Here is a 23,853-nt window from a genome sequence, read left to right as displayed (position 1 = left end):
GTCACCCTCTTTTATATACCAGCCTACCCTATATCTAGTAAATACTAGAGCATTCACCAAGGTACAGGATAGTTCTAGAAAATAGGTGGCGCCACACCAGTCACGTGATCTCGATGACGCAACAATATATTGTGTTTTTCTATAACACAAATATTTGTTGATTATTTTTAAATACACGTATTTCATATTTGGCAGAAAGGTGCCTTGTTGTAGTTTTAAAATTTTACTCAGAAACAAGAATAACGCTAGCCATATCCTTTATAAATAATGTACAGTAGGATACACGATAAACTAATACATAATGTACACTATGGATTATACACGATAAGCTACAATGCAATTATCCTATATCAATTCAGCTTTGTATATGCGTATGTCCAGCTTAATCCTACCATGACCAAACTTGGCTAGCGGAACTGGCGTGACATGGGGTGTGTGTATGTGTGTTCTTATCTATATGTCATAAACCATGTTAATAGGGGTGTTAAAATTCCACCAGAAGGTCACCTAGGCATGATGAGGGTCCAAGAGATTAAAAGTAGGTTTTTGCTTTAGTTTAGTTAGGACTAGACTCTGGTACTATCAATAAATAAACTTATAATGTTATTCTACGACCTAACGTTAAACTTTTTCTAAAACTGTAATAAGCTTTTGATATGTTGTACAGAATGTCAAATGGAGTACATTTACATCCGATGAAATGAAGTACGCGCGCATGCGCATTTAGATAGTAAGGTGCACGTGCATTTTCAGGACATACAAAATCTTAGTGCTCTTATAATAGACATAAACACATATAAACTTGTCTTACTTAATATGTGGGAAGTTCCGACTAGATGACCGCACAACAACAGCACAGCCTGTGTGCACATAACTTCTGGAACATCTGGTTAAATTTTACTTGTTTTATTTCACTAAGGAGGCAGTTATTACAAGCAGAAAGATAGTAAAAGAAAAATAGCATATAATTTGAGCTATGAAGCTCAAAAAACCCATAAGTGAACAAATTTTATAGCCTGTTGTATCGTCCCTGGAGTTTTTTCGTTAGTACCCAGATTAATTTATTGGTCCCAGAGAGGAGGTAGACACTGATCGTATGTTTTAATTGCTGGTTGCTCGACTATTTACATCAACTAAGAATCCTTTTCGTAGGTGATCCACTGAGCTAATTCTAAATTAAATTTGACACAAACTGAGTCCTTAGTATGAATTTTGATAAAAGACAAGCAGTAATACTGTTGATGTTTTCTATATAAAATTGTTGTTTGCAAGTGTTCTGATCACAAATTTCCAGCAAAAGAAAAAGCAAAGACACTTCAACCTTTTTAGTATATCACTGCTTGCAAGTTTCTGGTTATCTCTGAATCAACGGGAACGTATTTCAAATATTATGAAAATGACAAGCAAGTATATTTGTGTGTAGGTTGGATTCAGTCAGATAATGTTTCTCAAACTTTGACTGAAAAAGAAAATAAGTTAAAATTTGGTTCCACACAAAATATTCAGATTTATTATACTTTCTCAGCGTTGTTTTAGTATTCAATTCACATGATCTGTTTTTGCTAGTTTTGAAATATATTTTAATAACCTCCACTTTTCGTTCATAGGATCAATTTTGTTTTCATTTAGTATGTTTAGTGAATAATAATGTAAAAAAGAAATAATGATATATTTCTATAATCAACGCGTTAGTATCCACTCACTACACAAGATACCAGACAATGTCAGCAAGTGCATTTTAGAGTAAAAACTAGCTTTACCCAGAATTTCGATGATAGCGGACGGGGTGATTTTATAATAATTGATCGCTTCTGCCTATCTCAAGAGTCGTCTAATTCTAGAAATACGAAGGAGTAATTTATTAAGGTTAAATTCTACTATTACAATTGACTTCTGTAATCTAGTTCACACTATAGCAGTTGTTGTTCGTGCAATTGATGATATAAATTGCGCCTCTACCCCTACTATGTTTGTCGTATCCCAACCAGCTTGATGAACCTTAGCATTCCACGAAAGGTCTTGTCGGCACTATATAATGTTATGTGGTTTAAATGTTATCACTTATTCTTCTTTGATTTCACTTGCAAGTTGTTAGAATGTCTACACTGCCTAAAATAGATTTGAAACAACATTACTGTGAGTTGTGCTGAATAAAAATGGACGTCCGGTTTTAATAAAATATTGTTGTATCTTGTAATTTACGAATGAAAAAATCCAACATACTGAGCTACGTGTTTTTTTTTCACAATTCAGTGAAGTGGTACCCAAGCTTTTAAGCATTATAAAATCGGGAAAGCTAAAATTCTACTCATATTAATACTTTTCATAATTTTCAGTCAGTGTTTTCACACTATATTGCTAAACTTAATTTCATTTCTTACCTAGGGAAATTCTTGTTATTCGTTGTAGTATTTTTGAAACCAAATAAAATATTGGATATCACATTTTTTGTAAGTTTAATTACCTAAAATATCATATCTGAGTAAGGATAAGTAAAGGTTTGTTTTACCGCAAAGTTGAAACGTAAAAGAAACATTTTTACATTTTAAAAATTACATAATGCTGACTGGAGTATAGTAAACATAATTACGAATAAATAAAACGAGCGCGAACTCCAGAGAATCGTTTAAGTTGTTGTATTTGCTGAACAACTTGAAAGATTATTTGGAGTTTGCGATCGTTTTATTTAATGGTAAAAGAAATAGTTATTCTTTGAAACAATACTTATAGCTGAACACGTTAAGAAATGGAAATTTGACTTACTTGTTTTCTCCGAAAGTATTTTCACTAATAAAGTACAATATATTAACAAACTTGTATACTAAAATATACCCCTTTCAACATATAAAACTAAGGTCAGTATAGAATAAAATCACATGATTATGTAACTACATAACCTAAAGCCATGAGCACGTGACCGTCAGGAATGCTAAAATATAGAAGATAAAAAACTTGAATAGGTAAGTTTTTATAAGCTGAAGCCAAGTTAGCGCTGAAACAGAACGATTTTCTGGTACAGGTGATGTAATAGTATGCAAATTATAATCGAAACGTAACGAATCTTGGTTAAGCTATCTAGGTATGGCAACAAGGAATTGTGGGGTTTTAATATTCAGCTATTTTAGTGTAATAATGCTTAATAAAATGCCGATAAAGTTATATATTTCGTTAAAAACACTAGTCTACTTAGCTTGAAAGCTACAATTCTATGAAAGCCCTAGCTTGGTGTACATTAAAGGAGTATACCACAAAAATGATTAGTTGTTATTCTAATATTTTACTCAAGACAGTATTTGTTAGCAATTCATTGTTGTTTTTAGTTCGCACAGTAAATAAAAAACAGGTAAAAGGTATGATAATCTGGATTATTATAAGGATAATGTTTGTTATACCTCAAAATGTTCACGTGTTTTTAATATCAAAACCAAGGGCGGCTTAATAATTCAAATCATTTGAGGGGTGGAAATTAGCAGATGATTTCGATCAAATTTAACTGATGACATAATCGCATGCAATGATTTGATGAGTGGATTATTTCTTTTTGTTATATTACCCTAAAAGCTTTCATCAGAGTTTCATGCGGCTAGTTGAATTTACAAGTCATTACATTGTTTGTTTATTTGTATTAGAAAACTTTTATTTCCTAAAAAAATTACTGTTTTTTTTTCCTTCTTCTTCTTCTTTCTACCATCTAGAAGCTGTCAAACTTAACTCTTTGTTTTATTTCAGTCAATACGAAATAGTCACTGGTAAAATTTGAACAAACTAAGACTTTCTAATCAAAGATCTAAACCAGCCAGGATTAATATTAATGCTGTTACTACTGTTTCTATGTAGATGAGAACCTTAAGAGTACAGACTGGCATGCTCCATACGAGTTCTCACCACTCAGATGAATTATAGGAGTGATTGTCTCAGAAAAGTCAGATGACATTTCACATCAGAAAATTCGGTCAGTGGCTCAGAAAGCAAGGATCACAAAGTTATTTCAGTTACTGGTTTTTCAATCAATGAAGGAAATTAATTGGTAAAGCCAAAGATGTAGTGCTTAGGTCATTCTGTGAAATAACACCTGATAGCTCAGAAAGTAAGGTTTGCAAAACCCTTTCAATTGCGTTTTCAATCTTCTAGCCACCATCTGCAATTGTACAAACTTTTAATGTACTAGGTATTATATTTATTCATTCAAGCTGTCATAGCTTTTGTTGGTTAAGTAGTAACTATACAATGTACTACATACACAATATTTCACGTCACTAAAAACAACAACAACAAAAACAATGATCACAAGCGTTTTCAGTCATTGATTTTTCAATCACCTGACTGTTCTAGCTGTTGACAATCAAGTAATAGCCACAAAATGTAGTCAATAAATCCTGCTGTATAACACTATCAATAACTTGGAAAGAAAGGGTCACAAAATCCTTTCAGCCATTGGTTTATTGACCACACAACTGTCCTAACTATCCAACAAGCAGCTATCACCCAATATCTAGCAGATATCTCATTTAGTGAAACTCTGCTTATTAGCTTGGAAAGCAAGGGTCACAACACTCTTTCAATCATTGGTCACTTGCTCTAATGATTGTAATTGCTAATGGTGATCCAGTGGTAATCACACAATGTAATGCATACGTTGTAACTTTCAATACAGCTAGATAGCTCAGAAAGCAAGGGATGCTACTTCCTTTCACTCGCTGCTTTCTTGACCTAGTCTTGTCTTGGCTTAGATGATGGAGTTGTAATCCTACAATGTAGTACATACATTGTGTTTATCTTACTGTACCGCTTGATATCTCAGAAAGTAAGGGTTACAAAGTCTTTTCAGCATTTTGTGTCTGTTTTAATTGTTGATGATCAAGTGGAAATTAGACATTGTATTATGAACATTAGCTGATAGCGTAGAAAGCAAGGACCACCAAATCCTTTCAGTCATTGGTTGCTTGATCTGGTGATTGTTGTAGCCTGTGCTGTAACTTGTACGTTAGTAGATCAAATGCTGGAGTATCAGATACTAACTAGTTTAGCCAAATCCAAGTTACTTCTATGCTGCCAGCATGTACCACAACCAGACTCATTCTCCACACTGAAATATCCATTGTTTACTGTCTTGTCATAACACTTCAATCATTCTTCCCCAGTTGTTGTTGGGCAAACTCGTGTGCAGTGATCATTGTAGACCTTAATCATTCTACATATTTCTGTGGACACTGTGGAACATTTATTGCGGGGGAGTAACATTACTAATATATCAATAGGGAGTAGTATTTATTACTCAATTGCAAACATGTTTGATGAACAGCATGTGGATCTCTTTCTGTTGCTCTGTGTGCCATCAAAATAAATGTAAAGTGTTCAACCCAGTAGGTTTTACCAAAATATCTGTTTGGGAGTGCTAAGGTGAAGTGTTCATCTTCACTACACCTAACACATTACATAACTCAACAAACAGTTAGCTGTTGAAATTGGCTCTCCGATCCATGTGTATTTTTCAGTGCTCCAAACAATACTGTCATCTTCACCAACACAACAGCAACAACCTTTGCTGATGTATCAACCAACAGATAAGCCTCCACTTATTTTGTGAAGTAGCCAATAGTGAGAAGTATACACTGATGACCACTTGTAATTTCCTGAAGTGGACCACTGATATCCAGGGCTATTATCCTTAGAGGAGACCCAAGAATTCTCTATTGGGATTTACCCTGTTTTGATCTGTTGTTTGTCTGGGAATCACACACCATACAGTATTTGCATCATTGCCGAATCATTGAGTGTTAGCACAAGTGTGGATAATATCTTGGTGCCCTCCAGTTCATGTGTTATGGAAAATCTGGAGATTATCTTGCCATAGAGCTCTGGGAACAACTAGCTGTATCACAGTTAAAAAACCACAGCTAATGATTTATACTGCCAGTTCATCACTCCTTCCTGAAAATGTAATTGCTCATACAAGTGTCACAGGTTATATATGTTTGTGCTTGACTGCTATGTTCGTACTGATTGGGTTTTACCCTGTTGTATGCCATGGAGCACCCACATTAAATTGGGATCTTTCAGTTACTCTACCCAGAACTTGTTAAGTGTTAATCTTGGTATTTATGCAACAGCACAATCTCGTACTTAATTGCTTGCATTTGATTTGGTAAAAATGGCTATGGTTTCAATTCCAAGATAGTGTCCAGGATCAGGATAATCCACAATTGGACAAGGTCTCACTATGCAGCGAGACAAGTTTCCGTGTTGCAATCTTAGGCTATGCATTATGACAGTGTTATTACTTCTAGATTTTAAAAGCTCATTAGCTACTAAGTGAAGTATGGTCTACATGGACAGAGAACCTCCTACCATACAGGTAATGGCTATAGTGTTTTATAAAGACCACAACTGCAAGCAGTTATTTATTCGTCATATAGTATCCGCATTTAGGAGCCATGAAGGTACGATTAGAATATGTGATTATATATTCTATTCCATCCTGCAACTGCAATAACACTACTCCGATTCCATTGTCACTGGCATTGGCGTATACCAGAAACTCAATGTCACCAATAAGGAAGAAGAGGAACGGCCATTAAATCAAGCTTTATGAGTCAGAATGCTTTGTCACATTCCTTGCTCCATCCAAAGTTCATCTAAAATCTCGTGATAAAAGACAATAGTTCTGCTATCTTGGAAAAGCTGGCTACAAATTATCAGTAATATGAAATTGTAGAAAATGTGAATTTCTCATTTTAGCAAAGTTTAAGGCCAATCTGTCATCATGGCTATCATAGTTGACTTTGTAATGACTCCATCTCTCCCAACAATGTGACCAAGAAACTCCACTTCTGTGGGCATGAATGAGCACTTTCCAGATTTAAGTTTCAAGCTGGCTTTATTTATTCACTGAAATACCACTTACAGGTTCTCAGCCATAAACTCGAACATATAATGAAACACCAAAACGTCGTTGATGTAGACCAAGCATCTTTCCCACTGCAGTCTCTTTTATGTAAGTTTCATTAGCCTCTTAAAAGTGGCAAGCATATTACATAGGCCAAATGGAATGGCTTGGAATTCATACAAGACATCTCACATATTCAAAGCAATCTTAGGCTTGCTCATCTGGTTCAGCTCGACTTTCCAGTATCTGGAGGCCAGATACAAGGTGTTGAAGGAATGGGAACCTTCTGAAGCTTCCAGGTATGTTTGGGATAAATGACTTTAAAAAAAATACGCTCAGAAACAGTTGTTCCTCTTCAGCTCCCACACACACGAAATTAAGGTTTAGTCCTACGAGGGAATAAAATATATTAAGAGCTACGCGGATGGTATGATACATACCAATAGTTAAACTAATGACTAATTATTTAATATCATGTAAGGTGATAAGAATTAATCAATTATAACTAACTTAGATGGGTGAAGTACTATCTAGCTAAGTGGTTGATGCAAAGTGAGTGTTTTGTTAGGTTATTGCCATCTCCAACTTGTCTGTTTCTTCTGACGTTATTTTTGGGTTCTCCCGCCAAAAGCAACCTCCCCCACCCACCAGTACGCGCCCTATAGTTTGGAAAACACTGCCTTAAACTTTGTGTTTGTTTACATTCTCCTAACATATTTTTCTGTATATTCACTTGTCTCTCCACAGTATTTTGTTTATTAATGCTTCCAGAAAAATGACAGAATATTGAACAAAACAGTATAACTATAAGATAAAATTCATGAGAAGTATAGCTACAAAACTTAAGTATTGTTACGCCTCTGATCGTTTGTTAATTTTCCGTAGAAATTCTTTCAGAAAAACTTCAGCAATACAAGTTCTTCCTTAAATAAAACTGGTTTATTCTTTCTAAATACAACTTTGCAATACACTTAATTTCCACCGTCACGCTATAACAAACGCTATAATTCACAACGAACGACTCACGTGCTCGACTTAATCGTCAATCTTTGTCTGCAGTTCAATTACTTTTTTTGCCGTCACTTCTTATCGGTCTTATGTATACAAGAATACCGAAATCTAGTAAATGCTCGAGCATTCACGAACCTTCGAGAATATGACGTGTTACCAGGGTCACGTGACCCCCGCTGTCGTAACAGTATTATCCATGAACTGAAATTAGACATACGTGATCATTGCTTGTGTTACAAAATTAATAAACCTTCCTATTATCACATAAAATGTTTTACACTAAGTTGAAAAGTACATTCAAAAAACCTCATAAACATGAAGACTAATTATTATCTTATAACCGATCAATAAACATGTCCAAGTCCTTGTTCTACACAAGTTACATATTGAATCAAAAATGGGAGATAAATGAACCTCCTTTATTTGGGTGGGGTGGGGAGCAAATTTTAGATTTTACTCATCTCAACATTCAAGAATAAGGCAAGATAAAGTATATATGAAGCAATGATTTATAAGGTATTAGAAACGTAGACTAACTTTTGAGTTACATTTAATGTTATTTCTATACAAGTTTTTTGTGTCCTAATGTATCATTTAGTGTGTCTTTAAGTTATGAATTGCTACAAAATCTTCCAATTTTTAAAATGTAACCTGTATCATAAGTGAAAAAAACAAATATCCAAAAAATTATCAAAACACAGTTTATTGGCAATAAATACCGATACAATAAAAGTCAATAAATAATCACCACCACATTTGTCTACACACTGAATCAATTATTATTCTTATACAAGTTTCTCCATAGCTATTCAGTTGACTATTTCAAGGGTTTCAATAACAATTAAACATACCATATACAAAAATTTACTTTGCAATTACTTGTCCAGTAACAATACCAGTGTAGCATTAATACCATTTGATTGTTTCAGCACAATGAGGAAAAAAACCCAGTTCTTTTACATTTGTAAGGTGTATAACGACATAAAAGAAAACAAAGGGTTTAAAAACTGGTATGCTTGATTACAACAAACCAGTAATTTTAAAATAATGTTTAAAAACTTCAACTTGACAGTTTTCATTTTATTTCTCTTGACGTATATGAATATTTTTTGCAAAATTATCTATTAGCATGAAAACTGCTACTACTTATCGAAAGTATATATATGAAAATAATGATGTATGCATGCATACCTTCTATGATATTTTATCAGAAAAAATTTTGACTAAAGAAATTATATTCGTATGCTACACATTTACAAGATAAAAATGTAATTGCAAAATTGATGTCTGATCACACACCTTGTGCATGCCTAGAGTGTGTTTATGCATTAAAAAATATTGCTCTTCTGAAACTTTTATCCCAGATTGCATCTACATCAATTACAACTAATATACATACAGATATGTACCAAGATTCAGTATTTACACATAGTGACTATTTTCAAAGTCTTACAAGAATGATCTAAATTCAGAGTATTTTAGCAGTGTGTATTAAGTGTTCATTCTGCAATTTCTAAAATATTCAAAGTTAACAAGGTAGGGGTATAACCTAGAAAATAATGAATAATAACTGGGATGATTAGTTACTGGCAGCTATCTTCTAAAAGTTAACAAGGTAGAGGTATTACCTAGAAAATAATGAATAATAACTGGGAAGATTAGTTACTGGCAGCTATCTTCTAAAAGTTAACAAGGTAGAGGTATTACCTAGAAAATAATGAATAATAGCTAGGAAGATTAGTTACTGGCAGCTATCTTCCAAATATTAACAAGGTAGGGGTATTACCTAGAAAATAATGAATAATAACTGGGAAGATTAGTTACTGGCAGCTATCTTCTAAAAGTTAACAAGGTAGGGATATTACCTAGAAAATAATGAATAATAACTGGGAAGATTAGTTACTGGCAGCTATCTTCCAAATATTAACAAGGTAGGGGTATTACCTAGAAAATAATGAATAATAACTGGGAAGATTAGTTACTGGCAGCTAACTTCCAAATATTAACAAGGTAGGGGTATTGTCTAGAAAATAATGAATAATAGCTTGGAAGATTAGTTCCTGGCAGCTATCTTACAAATGTGTTCAGTACACAAATAACCTGAAAGGACAACAAGTAATTATGTCATTTATTCATGGAAAAGTTATTATGGAAAGAAATAACACAGGTCTGCAAATTTAAACTTCATAAATGTTGTTGTGGTTTTAATAATGGATTTTCCATAATTTAGCCGTGTAGATTTAGAAAATAATATTAATTTTTTTTCTATCATGTAAGGATTATTTTGCAAATCGAGAAGAAAAAAAAAATAAATTTAGATCAAATTATTATTTCGTTTACCACAATGAAAATTTTTTATTATCATGTTTGTTAACAAAAAATACAAACTGAAGAAAAGGGAAGAACATTGATGTCAAACAAATATGCATTCTGATTTTTTTTTGTGAAATCTATGTCTTTTAGTCTCAAACTAAAACTATGTGCTGTGGTCTTTCTATTATATACTGCATTATAAAGTTTTGTGAAAAATCTGTAAGTGATGGAGAAAAATGGATATTATTTTCGGATTCAGCATACAGGAATTACTAGAGAACATGTAAAATTTTCAAAACATTAAAACTATCACAGACCTGTGTAATAATTAAGTGACAATTTAGTAAATTTCGCCACACAATTTGGTGCTATTCTGACAGCAGTCATTTGACTTGTCAAGAGAAACATCACTGTTGCCATAACATACAGGCTAAAATGCTTTATAGTTCCCAAGAAGCTAAATCTATTAATTAGTTTAACTATTGTTTTTGTTTTGTTATTTTTCAATACAGAGCTACACAATGGGCTATCTACACTCTACTCACCAAGGAGAATCAAACCCAAGATATTAGCATTGTAAGTCCATAAACTTATTGCTGACCTTCCAGGAGGGTAGCTGATTTAATAAACACATCTGACAAATAAGACCCATTTCTTGATAATAACTTAGAGGCAGTAAACAATGTACCATGTACAGTTCATGTTTACTTGAAAATACAAACTTCCATAATGTTATTTAAATTTCAAACTCTTAGTAAAACATAAGTTACAAACACAGTAATGATATATTGTATAAATTTGCTAAATTTGAGTAAATACAGAATAACTGGAAAAAGAAGTAAGACCTTATACCACACCCATACTTGTCATATTGTTAAAAGTTCAAATATCTTTAACAAACAGCAGCTCTACAAAATCAAATGTTAACCTTCAAATTTGTTTTTACATTATCGTAGCTTATTGTAGCATACGTTTTTCAGATATTAATGAAGAGTTCACTGTATAAATTGTCATACTGTTTTCAAATTCTGTACATGTATACACAATCTAATAAATATAACTACTCTAAAGTTACTATTTGTAACACAGTCAATAAAATTAATTTACTTTCAACTCATTTACAGGAAAACTTAAGCATACGATGATATCTTTATGAAAATTGCTTACAAAGGTGAGATCTGCCAAACTAGTACAAAGTCCTATGGTTTTAAGATGTGTTTGACTAATTTCCTTAGTTTTAACGACTCATCCAAGTATTTGTTACCAAACCATTTTTTTTTTCTAATTAGCAACACACTGACAAGAGTAATATTGTGCACTTACACTTATCATTAAAGGCAAAAACATGTATTCTGTATGTTTTAAAATCATTTTATCCTAATGAAGGTGCTAATGAAAAACTGTATTCTATTTTAGGCTAACAATTGAGATAATAACATTATGTCATTTTTTTCTTCTTAATAATTAAAAACAGAGTGTAAATGTCTTACAAGTTCCTTCTCCTTAGTAATTAAAATTAATTCAGCACAGTCAGGGACATGACATTAGGTGCAGTGTGATCAAAGTTATTTGTCAACTCACAATATACATTATAAAAAATAAACAGGCCATTCTTAATTTCCTTAACCTCAAGTTTAATCAGTACTTACCAGATTGCTATTGAAATTTGGGCTTATTCAAAATGTCAACCTGATTTCCAAGTGCTCACCATCAAATTAATATCTTCAAAAAAATATTTATGACCTACAGAACACAATTTTATCACAACCTGCAGTTTTAATTCTGCATGTTTTGAAGTAAATTTACCGGATACAAATTTAGAGGATTCAAGAGTTAAAAAGTACTGTATTCAATCCAAGGCAATGATGATTTTTTTTTTTGGTGTCATTTCACAGTTTATGCTAGAACTCTTACACCTTGTTATTCTGGTTGTGATATAACCTAAAAAATACTAATGAGAAAATATTACATTTAGTATGTGAAAGTGAATCATTTTATTTGAGAACATTATATGTGATATATTGATAAAACAACTGCCATTCAGGTCAAATCATTTAACTGCCAAAGTAATTTTAAAAGATCATTAACAAAAGTGAACTTCAATAATTAAACTTGAATAATATTGTTTTTGTTTTGAACTAAAGAACTATTTTAAAGTATATCAGTAGGTAAATAATTAAAGCTCTATTAAACAAATCAATTGCTGACAGGTTTTCTGCACTTGTATATTAATAAATATAGTCTAGAACCAACATGCCATGCAACATTAAAACTGGTAATACAGAACACTCTTACTGCCTATCACAAAAACAGTTTGGATACCAGAACTATAATCTTACATTGTTATCATAGTTATGACAGTGGAATATAATGAAGAAACTTTCGAAATTTAAATCATAATTTTAAATAATTCATACACTAATAGGTTAAAATAAGTTTCCATGAAGGATTTCACAGAATTGTAAAATTAATTATGAATCCCTAAATATAATGCTGGTATAAAGCTTTAGTTTCAAGAATATTAAATAAGTTGTTTTAGGGATCTTCAACAGAATGCACAAAGTTACCCATGTTGTCTGTACGAGTTACATGCTTAACATCAAATATTAGTCAATAGATATCCAACACAGGTTATATCTTCTAAAATTCTGGCAGTACTGGGTGTCATTTGAACTCCAATTTGTAATTGTGTTGAATCAACTTAAAATTCTAATGAATAAGTTGCACAGATTTGTTGGTGTAGAGTCCTAGAAACTAGTTGGATTCCTTCTAAAGAAGTTTATCCTTGAAATTTATGTCCATTCTTGGGTAGATAAAGGCTAACACTCAGCTGATGACAGTTACAAAACCATTAAACAGCCAGACTGTGAGCCCCGGAGCTGGATATTGAAGCTGCTTTAAACAGCATAGCACCAACACTGCAGTGGGGACAGCTCCCGAGCTAGGCAAGTTCAGTAACTTTTTGGGGGAAATTATAGGATGAGCACAAAGTTCATTTTTTCTGAAGGTAAACAGTTTCTACAAATCAACATTTCCTTGAAGAAGAGATACAACTTGTTTATACTTTTAACCATCTTTAAGATGAATCTGTCAGGGGTTGGTGGGGAGCAGGATATTTCACAAGTGCATTATCTGTCAATCAAATAATTATTATAATAATATTTGACACAAGTCCAGGACTAATTTCACATATGATCTGAACATGACACAAACTGTTTAATATTCAGCTGTGTACTGGAGTTTTTAGAGTGACACTGAAAAGGTCAGATTTCTAATAGTTTAAGGATATTTAAATATTTGATAATACATAACATCTGCTTATCTAGAATATACTCGACATGCTTAAACGCCACACATGGTACATGTTAGGCAGAGATCTTATCATGCTTTATACAATGTAGATAAAAACATTTCAAAACAAAGAAATTCCTCTCATTACAAACAGATGAGATCACAAACACTAGGACTTGTTGAAAAAGTTACAGTTGACAATAAATATTTCAAGGCAAGTAATTAGCAGTCAGATGCCCTCACTGAAATACATAATCTTTTACATAAAAACATGAATACCAGAAATTAACACTAGAGGTTACCTATCACCTCTAAACACCATAAAGCTACACAAAACCCTACTCAAAATATTTTTGTATAGAAAATATTTATTCTAACTTCCAAGTCTATTAACCTTCTAGTAACCATATGCCAGAAACTATGTATCACACATTAACATCTTACAACATAATCAGTGAAAACACACAGACAAACAAGACAATGCTGTTGGATAAAAACTACCCTATCTTATCCATAAAACTTTTGCTCACTGTTTACTGTACACCTTCAACTTACTAATGAACATTTCTTTCATGATACAGTCCTTAAATGTTAATATCAAGCACATAAATTGTACAAACAAACAAAAAAAATTGTTTGTTTGTTTTTTACTCATGTACTATTGCCTAAATCTGGCAGCTACAAAAAAAACGACAACAAACAACAACACATTTTGAGATCACTCATAAATTTGAGCTTACAATGTCTCAATTACAGTTTACCAAATGTAACAAGCAATCTTTGACTCAATATAAGCAAAAATGTTAGGGCACTTTGTAGGAATCATATCTAGCATTTGTCCTTTTATATTTTGAAAATCTACAGGAATATGCATTATTTTATGAAGAATCCAGGTGTATTCCAACCTATGATTGGATAGCATCCAAAGAACTTATGATTGGTTTATTTCAGTAGAGTTGAATGATTTTTACCCTAATTTAGACAATGATCATGGCATTGTTATAGTATATTACCTATAAAACTCTCATAATTCCCAAATTTTGTAAAACCTGTGAAGAACTGCCAAGATAGTGAGCCAGAAACTCAGAGTGTTTGTTCTTCTCAAGATGGAAACATGATTGGATTCAAAGCTTACATGCAAAGGTAAAGTAGCAAAATGTCCAAGGTATTACAAATGTAGCATATGTATGAACTGCAGAGATAGTGAGCCAGAAACTCAGAGTGTTTGTTCTTCTCAAGATGGAAACATGATTGGATTCAAAGCTTACATGCAAAGGTAAAGTAGCAAAATGTCCAAGGTATTACAAATATAGCATATGTATATGCAATCATGATGGCACACTAGTTGTTCAAAAAGTTTGCTGTAAGAGAGGTCAGAGAAGATTTGGTGGTGGTGGTGTTGTCAAACTCCTAATAAGAAGTACACCTGCACACAAGAGTGATAAACTTAAATCTGTATCTGATGGGAAAAAGAATAAAGATGATTCAGCATGGTGTGAAGCTTGCAAATGTGAAGGAGGAGAACAATTCAAGATCACGTAAGGAAGGGAGAATATGAAAACTGAGTGAAGTGTACAAACATTACAAGAATAAAAGGAGAGATTAGTATTAAAATAATGGTAAAATATCATGATCATAGCATGCAGGTGGTCCAATATGGTAGGAGAGAAACAATTACTTTGATCAAAGAAAACAGCAAGGCAAAATTATCCCTAGATCATGCCTTACACAGTCATATATCTCATTCTTAAACTTCTAGATTTCATGGGATATTCCACTACCTACAAAATAATCATATTTTCTGCTGTGGAGTCAAAGATTGCTTGTTAAAATATCTTTCATTTATAATATACATATTTAATTTTTCAAACTATGTTGAATGAAAAAAAAAGTCATCACTGTGGGTAAACCTTCCTCTATTTTTGAAAATAAACTCAATGCATGACTGTAATTATAAGAAAATTGGCAAGGAATGTAGAACTCTGAAACCTAAATTTATTCTCTCTCCTAAAGTGTAAATATTTCAGATTATAATTGGTAAATAAATCTTTTGCCTGTACATCAAGGTTCATTGAAATTAGTAAAGCAATTCAAAAATAAGGATGCAAACCCTCAAAGTGAGAAATACCTCTTGCTAGGATTCAACAGCATTTCTTACATAAATTTAGTTATTTGGGTATTCATTTTAAACTTGTAGGACTAGATTTCTTTTTATTTCTAAAAGACAGGATTAACTTATAGTAACACACACACACACACACACACAGTCACATATTTTTTTCATTAGATTTCTAATTCTTACTTTTTAGAGGAATAAAATAGTACTAAGAAAAAGCATTATTAGGAAAATATTTTCCTCACTTCCTTAGCCTTCAGACGTCATTCAGATACTTCGTTTTTATTGAGTGTTGCCTTTATTACTACTTTTAAATATCTAGATATCTTTATGTTCTCATTATCTTTCATAAAAATAGTTTTCTTTAAACTGTGCAAACCTATTATAAATAACATACGACAGTCACAGAACAGAAAGTATTTGAAGAAAGCCATTCGTGATGAGCTTCAAAATTCACCCAATATCATGGAATTAATATCAGGAGAAAATTAGTTTTTAAAAATCTGACACATTTAATCTGATCAGCTGATGTGTGATATTTCTAGACTTAGCACTGATACAAAAAAAAGTGATCATATGAAAACTCCAGTATAAAGACTAAAACAATGAGCTGAAGTCTATTAAGAGTAATTCCAAAAATGACCGGACTATTTTGACAGTATCTGAAACAACATGCATGTTTTGATAATTATGAAGAAAATCATTTAAGACATGTTAACACCATGCTTCATTTTCTGGTCCCATTAGAAGTCTTCATTCTGTAGAGGTACAAAAACTTTGCCACATGTTTTAAGCTTGGAAGATAAACACTGTCTCAGACCAGATCTAACTAAAACCAAATAATAACATTTTCAGATTACATTAAATAGTTATTTTATATCATCACAGGTTGTTCTGTGCAAAGATTTCTCAATATAAAAAAAAATCAAAAGAATCCTTGTTTGTTATGTAACTTCACAATATTTCAAATATACTGTTTGAGCTGAAAAATACATTTGATTGTTGTCAATATAGTAAGTTTTATTTATTTGAACACTTCTTAAAAAATATAATCAGACATTTTAAGAATAGCAATGAATTTAAATAAATAAATAAAACAAATACTCGACAAAACCATTTTATATGAAATTAGAAAAGGAAAACAAGTGAAATTTAAATGTAATAACTTGCCTTTTGATTGATCTAAGTATTCTTTTAGCTATTTACAATTTTTTTTTTTTTTTATTCAAGTTGTGTTTTATATATAATATTGATAAAAGATCAGGAGGGGATTTTAAATTTAAACACAAAAAATTAAAATCATAAAACATAGAATGCTTAGTTATGCGACAAAGATTAAAAACACATCATACATTATACATCAAGAATTAAATCAACAGATAGCAAAAAAGTGTACTTTGCAAAAGACTAAGTTAAACATAGTACACAAAACAAAGAATATCAATTTAACTTTAAGCACAAGGTTAGGAGGAAAAAGCAAATAAGGAATTTAGTTTTTTTATATAACCTTTAAAAGAACTGTAACAATAATGTTCGAGGCATCCGACACTAACTTCTCTTTTCCAAACATATTAAAAAAAAACAGCTGTTTTTTTGTTTTTAAATAAAATCTTGCTAACAATGCAATTAACTGCAAATCTTTATTCATTCCATCACCAAAACAGTTGAGAATATTGATACATCTTAAACCACACGGGTAACCTGGCTGAACTGTAAATCTTTAAGGCTTTGTAAGATGATAATGATATGTTGAACACAGTGCAAGCTGAGGGAGAAATACACACGTTGAATTTCATGTATGACATCCACACCAAGACATTAATATATAAACAGTAAATAATATACACAAATGTAAATACATACACAGCAAAGATTTCTTTACCAGCTATTCAATATTGTTAAATAATTCCAACAATCTAAGTTCCTATTCAAAAATACAAGTCTCAACTTGAAACAATTTTTTTTACTATTATTACAAACATTATCACTATAACAAAAAAGTCAGTACATAATTTCATCATTTTAAAAAACATTCTTTTTTTTATTTACTATCTAAAATTTAAAGTCCTTCTATACAATTCACACTGAAGCTTATAAAAAAAACATACACATTTATAAAATGTATTTACAACTGAAATGAAGTAAAAAAACAAGCAAACAAACAAAAATTAATATTAAACTACACAATTCTACAGAGACAATTTTATGATAAACGTGTAAAAAAGTGAGTTTTCTTTCATTCTTCTTTCTCATCTTCATTCAGAATTGACATTATCTACATATGACCAAAACATGAAAAATGTTGCAAGCAAAGAACATCTGAATAAAAACAAAAACTCACTTTGGTACTACAAAACCTTTTGGAAAGATGAAGCCAAATCACATATGAATTGAATGAGAAAAAAATATAGTACCATCTGCTGTGAATATCAACAGTACTCTTGGCTGCCATATATGCAAATAGAAGTTGTTAACATTGTTGTTATGGTTGACTTGTAACACGCTGATTGATGACTTAAAAACGAATAGTCAAGTTGTACCGACAGATTCAAATTCCCACATATAAGGATTAAAAAACAATTACATATTCTACTCTTATAAGTGTAAAGCAACACTATCACCAGACAATCATGGGTTCTTATAGTTTTAACTTTGCATCCAGTCAAATTACCGTACAACTCTTGTGACCACTGTCAATCCCATCCATTTTCTTTAATCATGTGGGCCAGCTCAATGATGTACTTTCCTTCTTTGTATTTCTGACTGGACTCAAAAGCATGTTCCTATTAACAAAACGTTTTGTTTTTTTTATTTCATAATCCTTCAACAACAGCTAGCTTTCTCTAATGTTTAAGCATTTATCCTCAATACTACAGTGCATATTATTTACCTATTAAATAATTATCTGTACTATATTTGAGGCCTACCAATCATATGCACAATATCTACGATACATTTGAATCTTATCAAACAAACATTTGTATTAATATGTCACTAAAATACAAAACTGTTAACTTACAACTCTTAGATTGATGTGGCATATAAAATGTAACTAGCATACAGCATGATATACATGTTGCAGTAGTTTCATGAAATGTTGAAGGATACTGCAATCATAATTAATATTAATCATTATATCTGGATATGCACATCAAATTTGTTTGAACATCTATAAATATACAAGTACTGTACCTTATTATGTGTAATAGTGAAAGTTTAAACTCACAAATGTAGACAATAACAGTTCATACCCAACTACTAGAGCAAGATATAATTGTAACTTTTGTAACTGAAGATTTTGAACAGCTTGGTATTTGAGGTACTATATAATAATTGATAACTATGAAGCTTCAAAGAGTTGATTAATGAATCAAACATTTGCTTTCCCTGCTTTCCTATTTTACCCGACAGTATAACTTTATGCATTACAATATATTTTTATTTATACAAGGTGCAACACATTAATCAAACTACCTTTCAACAGAAAATTAAATCCAAAACAGGTGTTATTAACTATCTATTTAATACAATGGTTCCTATTTAACTTCCATAGATAATTGTTTGTTTAAAAACTATATTCCAACCATTATTCTTCAAATTGATAAAGTGAAAATAAGAAAGACTACTTGAATTAGTACATTTTTAGCACTACATTTTCTGCTCTGCTCACCATAAAGAATCCAACCCTGATTTAACATTGTAAGTCCATAGACTTACTACTGACCCACTGGGGAACTTTGTTTGTTGGTGTGATGGAAAATATTAAGCTCGAACTTAGCATATAATTTTTTAACAAAATGAAAATACAGAATTTTGCTGCTGTGTAGTGTAAAATTTTCAATAGTATTTTGTGATACACATTATAAGCTAATCATTTCTGCATTATAACAAGTTTAAGATAGTTCTACAACTTTACTATTGCCTTATTGAACATACTTCAGTGGTAAAACTGCATAATGAAAAGCAATACACTCCACCATTAAAATGTTTAAAAACAATTGCTTTTTTCACACAAACACAGTATCTCACTTTTAATTACATTTTGAGATAAGCAACAAATTTGAAACTATATTAACTTCACAAATTTGTAAATGTAAATACTGTTTACTAAGCAATTGTTCCAGAAAATTCACAAGTTTACACCATTGTAAATAGTGTAATTTTTAAAAATTAAATAAAAATACATTGGTACATCAAGTCTAAATAAATCAATACATTCAATAAAGCATAGTGTTTTAGCTGAAACAAATACAATGTATTCAAAAACATGAAGATAACCAAACAAAATGGTAATTACATTTATTATACTTTTTACTTCTTCTTAATACACATTAAAAATTACATGGCAAAATTTTTTTAAAACCTTTTGATACGTTATTACCAAAAAACAAGTATAAGAAGTAATCTTTAACTAGGTTTGTACTTAAAGATATTATTGACTGAAGATTAAAGTTATTATTGACTGAAGAATTATACAAAAGAATTTGTGTACAGCTTGGCGAGAGAAAATGTAGTAAATGCAGCTTATTTTATACCCCAAACCACTCATTTATGGGAACAATATGATATGTTCCTTTTTAAGTGCTAATAAATTAATTTTTAGTTATTTAAATGCCATTAACATATGGTTGACAGGATAAATTTGTTTGGATTACATACTTTAGATAGTAGCAACATTCAAATCAGATTAAGATTAGGTTAAGTGGCTGTTCAGTGTTCCACTAATGACTAGAAAACACGTTTTTAAATGTTGTAATTAAACTGTCTTCAAAGTTTTTCAAATGTTTTCCGTTTATGTAAAAAATATAGAAAATTATCCCTGTTAACAGTAGATGTTAAAAGTTCGTACGTATTCGTGTATTGAAAGTTAACTGTTGAATTACTGGAGCTGTTTAAAGGTTTTGTTAGATTGTGTAAACATACAGTCGATCAGTTACAAGTTTCTTAGACGGGAAGCCTCAAGGTTAATCACACAATGTTTTAAATGGCTACAGCCTTCCAGATTAAAAAGAAATTAGTTGTTTTTGTTTTTTTCAGTGTCACTTTGAAGTTCTTATTTCAAGTATAAGTAATGAACAAAACTATAGTACTGCATTGCAATTATTATATAAACTGCTCTGTTAAAATTTGGTTCTTGATATAACAAAACACTGATTACCTCAATGCAATTGTCTTAGAGCCTGAGTTGAATTTTATGAAAGTTAGCAATTTGCAAGATTGTGCTGAAACAGAACACTGTTGTTCTGACTTTAGGCAGTTCTGAAAGTTTAGAATACATAAACATACACTGCCACTTATGTATTATTTATTTCCTTTTAAATGTTTCTGCCATCTTATAAATACCAAACCTTCCTCCAGTGGTCCTACTAAATTATACTTCAGTATTCATTATGTGAACTAATCAAATTATTTAAGTAAAATATTTTAAACAAGCACCAACAGCTACACACAAAACAAAATACAGCAAACTCTTACTTATCCAATTTCTGTTCTGTGATACGACTTGCTATTGCAATAAATTTTTTTTACGAGTTGCCTGGGAATTTTCTGATGCATTTTAAGAGTCTTTTGTTATACGTAAAAAAAACACAAAAAAAAACAACACTTTACTGCTGATTAAGAATTCAGAATCATCGTTGAATTTCAACAAAGAAATCTGAATTTAAACCATGGTTGAAACAACAACAACAACAATGCCATCACTTGTTTTAATCACCATAAAATGAAGGTGACCTGTACAAAGAAAGCATCCTAAATTTGTTCCCAGTGTCTAGTACATGAAAACAGTCCACATTTATTATACAAAGAAAAAGACGAGAGCAATACACTTATCATAATCTGCCACCGTTTTCAATCATGATTGAACAATAAATAGATGGGAATTATAAGTACAATACAAAAAGACTCTTATGTCAGAATGTTAATTAATCTTCAATCCCATGTGAAGTCAAATAAAATTCAGGTTGCAGTGTTAAAAAAGATTTTGAAAAAGTTTAAATAATGTACAACTTTTTACAAAGGGGGTGGCCAAAAATCATGTATCTTATGACCAAGTCATAAAAGTCAGCAGCTATGACTGTAAAATTTATCTAGCACCTAAAAAAATTTACTAGAACAAGTTTTTAAAAATTAGAACCAAGAAAACCAAAGATACTACCATTAACAAAGTACTTTCTCACATATAGTAAACAAAACAATAAACTAATGAACCTAAGTAGAACAGAAGCAATAATTTTTCTCTAACATCCTAAAAAAAAGAAGATAAAAAGACTATTTACTAATAGATAAGTAAGATGTACTGGGTGTGAGGTAAGGGTAGTTAGTTGCAAAAAACAAGAAATTGAGTAAGCATTAATCACTAAAGCGAGTTATTCGTGAAAAAAAGTATTAAAAAACCAGATGAAAAATACAACTAAAGATGCTCAGTTCTTCAGTTATTTTAGAGTTTTTAATTAAAAAATAGTTTAAGTATTAGTAGGACATGATTGAAGTGAAGCTCCACTGTGACAAGTTATAATCCTCAAATTATTACAGCAGAGTCTAAGCAATGAAATCATCATATGTATTCCATTACCAGACATTCCCCTTAAGTCTTTGATGCACCACCAACGGATTTCAACAGAATACATAACTTATGATCAAATCATAACTTTTCAAATGACAAATATCCACAGCAACAATGATAGACCACAATCAACTGCAAGAAAAAAACATTTTATCAAAAAAGAAATATAATTGTAATCATTTAAAAAAAAACTGCTAACGAGACCACTTATACTAGTTAATGTGGACAACTTACCAAGAAATAAACAAATAAAAAGCAATGTAATTACTTATTATTAAAGAAGCTTACATATTTCCAACCAAGGGTGGTCTTGCAGCATTCACAGTAGATATCAGCAACAGCATGGAGACCAGTCAATAGTACTCTCTCTTCAGCAGGGCCACAGCCAACATTAACACTATGAATAAATGAATTAAAAGGTAATTTTAATATAAATGAGAATAAACATAGACATACTCATAGATTTAAACTAAATTGATCTTACCAATACTAGTTTCCTGAAACTTAACCCATTAACTGTGGCAGGAGCAGCTCAGTTGCCGATTTCTGACTCACAGATAAAACTGAGTTACCATCAATCACAATAAAACGGTAATTATCGTAATTCGCATAGAGTTATATATGTGTGACTGACGGATATTTCCGTCATTCGCAGCTGAGCCATAGAACTACAATGACGGAAATATCCATCACCTGCAGTTAATGGGTTAACTACACATTTCCTTATAATTAAGCTATTTACAAAGTCCATGTACAGAAGTTTCTATGAAGAAAATGATTTCTTTCTACAAAAGCAATTAGAAAAAGGAATATGAATTGAAATACTCAATTTCTGAGTGTCTATAAATATGCAATTTAACCTTTTTTTTCTTTCCTTATGGACCTTCTACATACAGATAGGTATAACTGCAGAAGCTGGTCCCACAGCTTATAAAAATGGTGAGGACATAAATAAGTAAGCAAGTTAATGAAATTATAAATAATACATCTCCATTTAAACAAATAATATTTCTTTGAAACTCTAATATGGAACTATCATGGACCCCTTTAAGATGCTCATGGACTTCTAGGGGTTCATTGACCATAGGTTTAGAGCTATGGCTATAAATGCAGTAACGGATTCTTATATAGAATAAAGTGAAGTTTTTGTTGTTTTTTTCCAAAAATATTTCTCATGGAATAACTTAGATTAAAAACTGAGAAATTTAAAAGTAAATTCAATATTTCTGAAGACTGACATTTTAAAGTTTGTATACCTACAAAGAATCAAAAAACTTTTTTCTTTACCCCTTTTTAAAAGCTGGGTCTAATTATAGTATATTCATATTCCATAATTTTCTCTATATCTAACCTGAATTCATGTAACCTAACAAAGATTTTTTTAATATTTTTATTACAGCTTTCTAAGGAATAAACTATAATTAAATAGATATTTTTAAGTAAAGTTTCTCATACTCAAACATTTTTAGCTAAATTTGCAAACTGTAGAGTTCTTATATCATTAATTTATGTTTCTTCTAGTTTCAGTGGTACTTTCAACACCAAAGTACGAGAAGGTGAAATTTCCAACTTTTCTTATTCTATAAAGTATTTTTTAAAAACTGACTGTCCAGGTGTGTGTGTGTGTGTGTGTGTGTGTGTGTGTGTGTGTGTGTGTGTGTGTGTTAGTTT

At 31.2% G+C, this 23,853-nt stretch overlaps 1 protein-coding gene and 1 long non-coding RNA gene across 5 annotated transcripts in view; one reads left to right on the top strand and one right to left on the bottom strand.

Moving 5' to 3' along the window:
* The first annotated feature begins 473 nt into the window (after positions 1-473).
* LOC111085129 lies at positions 474-23,137 on the top strand. The gene is made up of 3 exons (XR_002609974.1): positions 474-538; positions 10,723-10,786; positions 23,079-23,137. It is a non-coding gene; the product is annotated as an uncharacterized LOC111085129 (long non-coding RNA).
* Positions 16,911-23,853, bottom strand: part of LOC106478774 (protein yippee-like 2) — a 32,813-nt gene continuing 25,870 nt past the window's right edge. For 2 of the 4 annotated variants that reach the window (XM_022382414.1, XM_022382415.1), the window contains exons 4-5: positions 22,471-22,579; positions 16,911-18,400 (exon numbers count right to left, since the gene is read on the bottom strand). In XM_022382414.1, coding sequence (XP_022238122.1) covers positions 18,311-18,400; positions 22,471-22,579 — 199 coding nt within the window. In that variant the 3' untranslated portion in view covers positions 16,911-18,310. Of the gene's footprint in view, positions 18,401-22,034; positions 22,315-22,470; positions 22,580-23,853 lie in introns of those variants that run through there. The other 2 variants (XM_013939337.2, XM_022382416.1) reach the window with 2 other exon arrangements.

The sequence above is a fragment of the Limulus polyphemus genome, unplaced genomic scaffold, assembly GCF_000517525.1.
Source record: "Limulus polyphemus unplaced genomic scaffold, Limulus_polyphemus-2.1.2 Scaffold248, whole genome shotgun sequence".
NCBI classification, from domain to species: Eukaryota; Metazoa; Arthropoda; class Merostomata; order Xiphosura; family Limulidae; genus Limulus; species Limulus polyphemus.
Note: the sequence above shows the minus strand (reverse complement) of the source record. Positions and strands in the feature narration are given on the sequence as shown.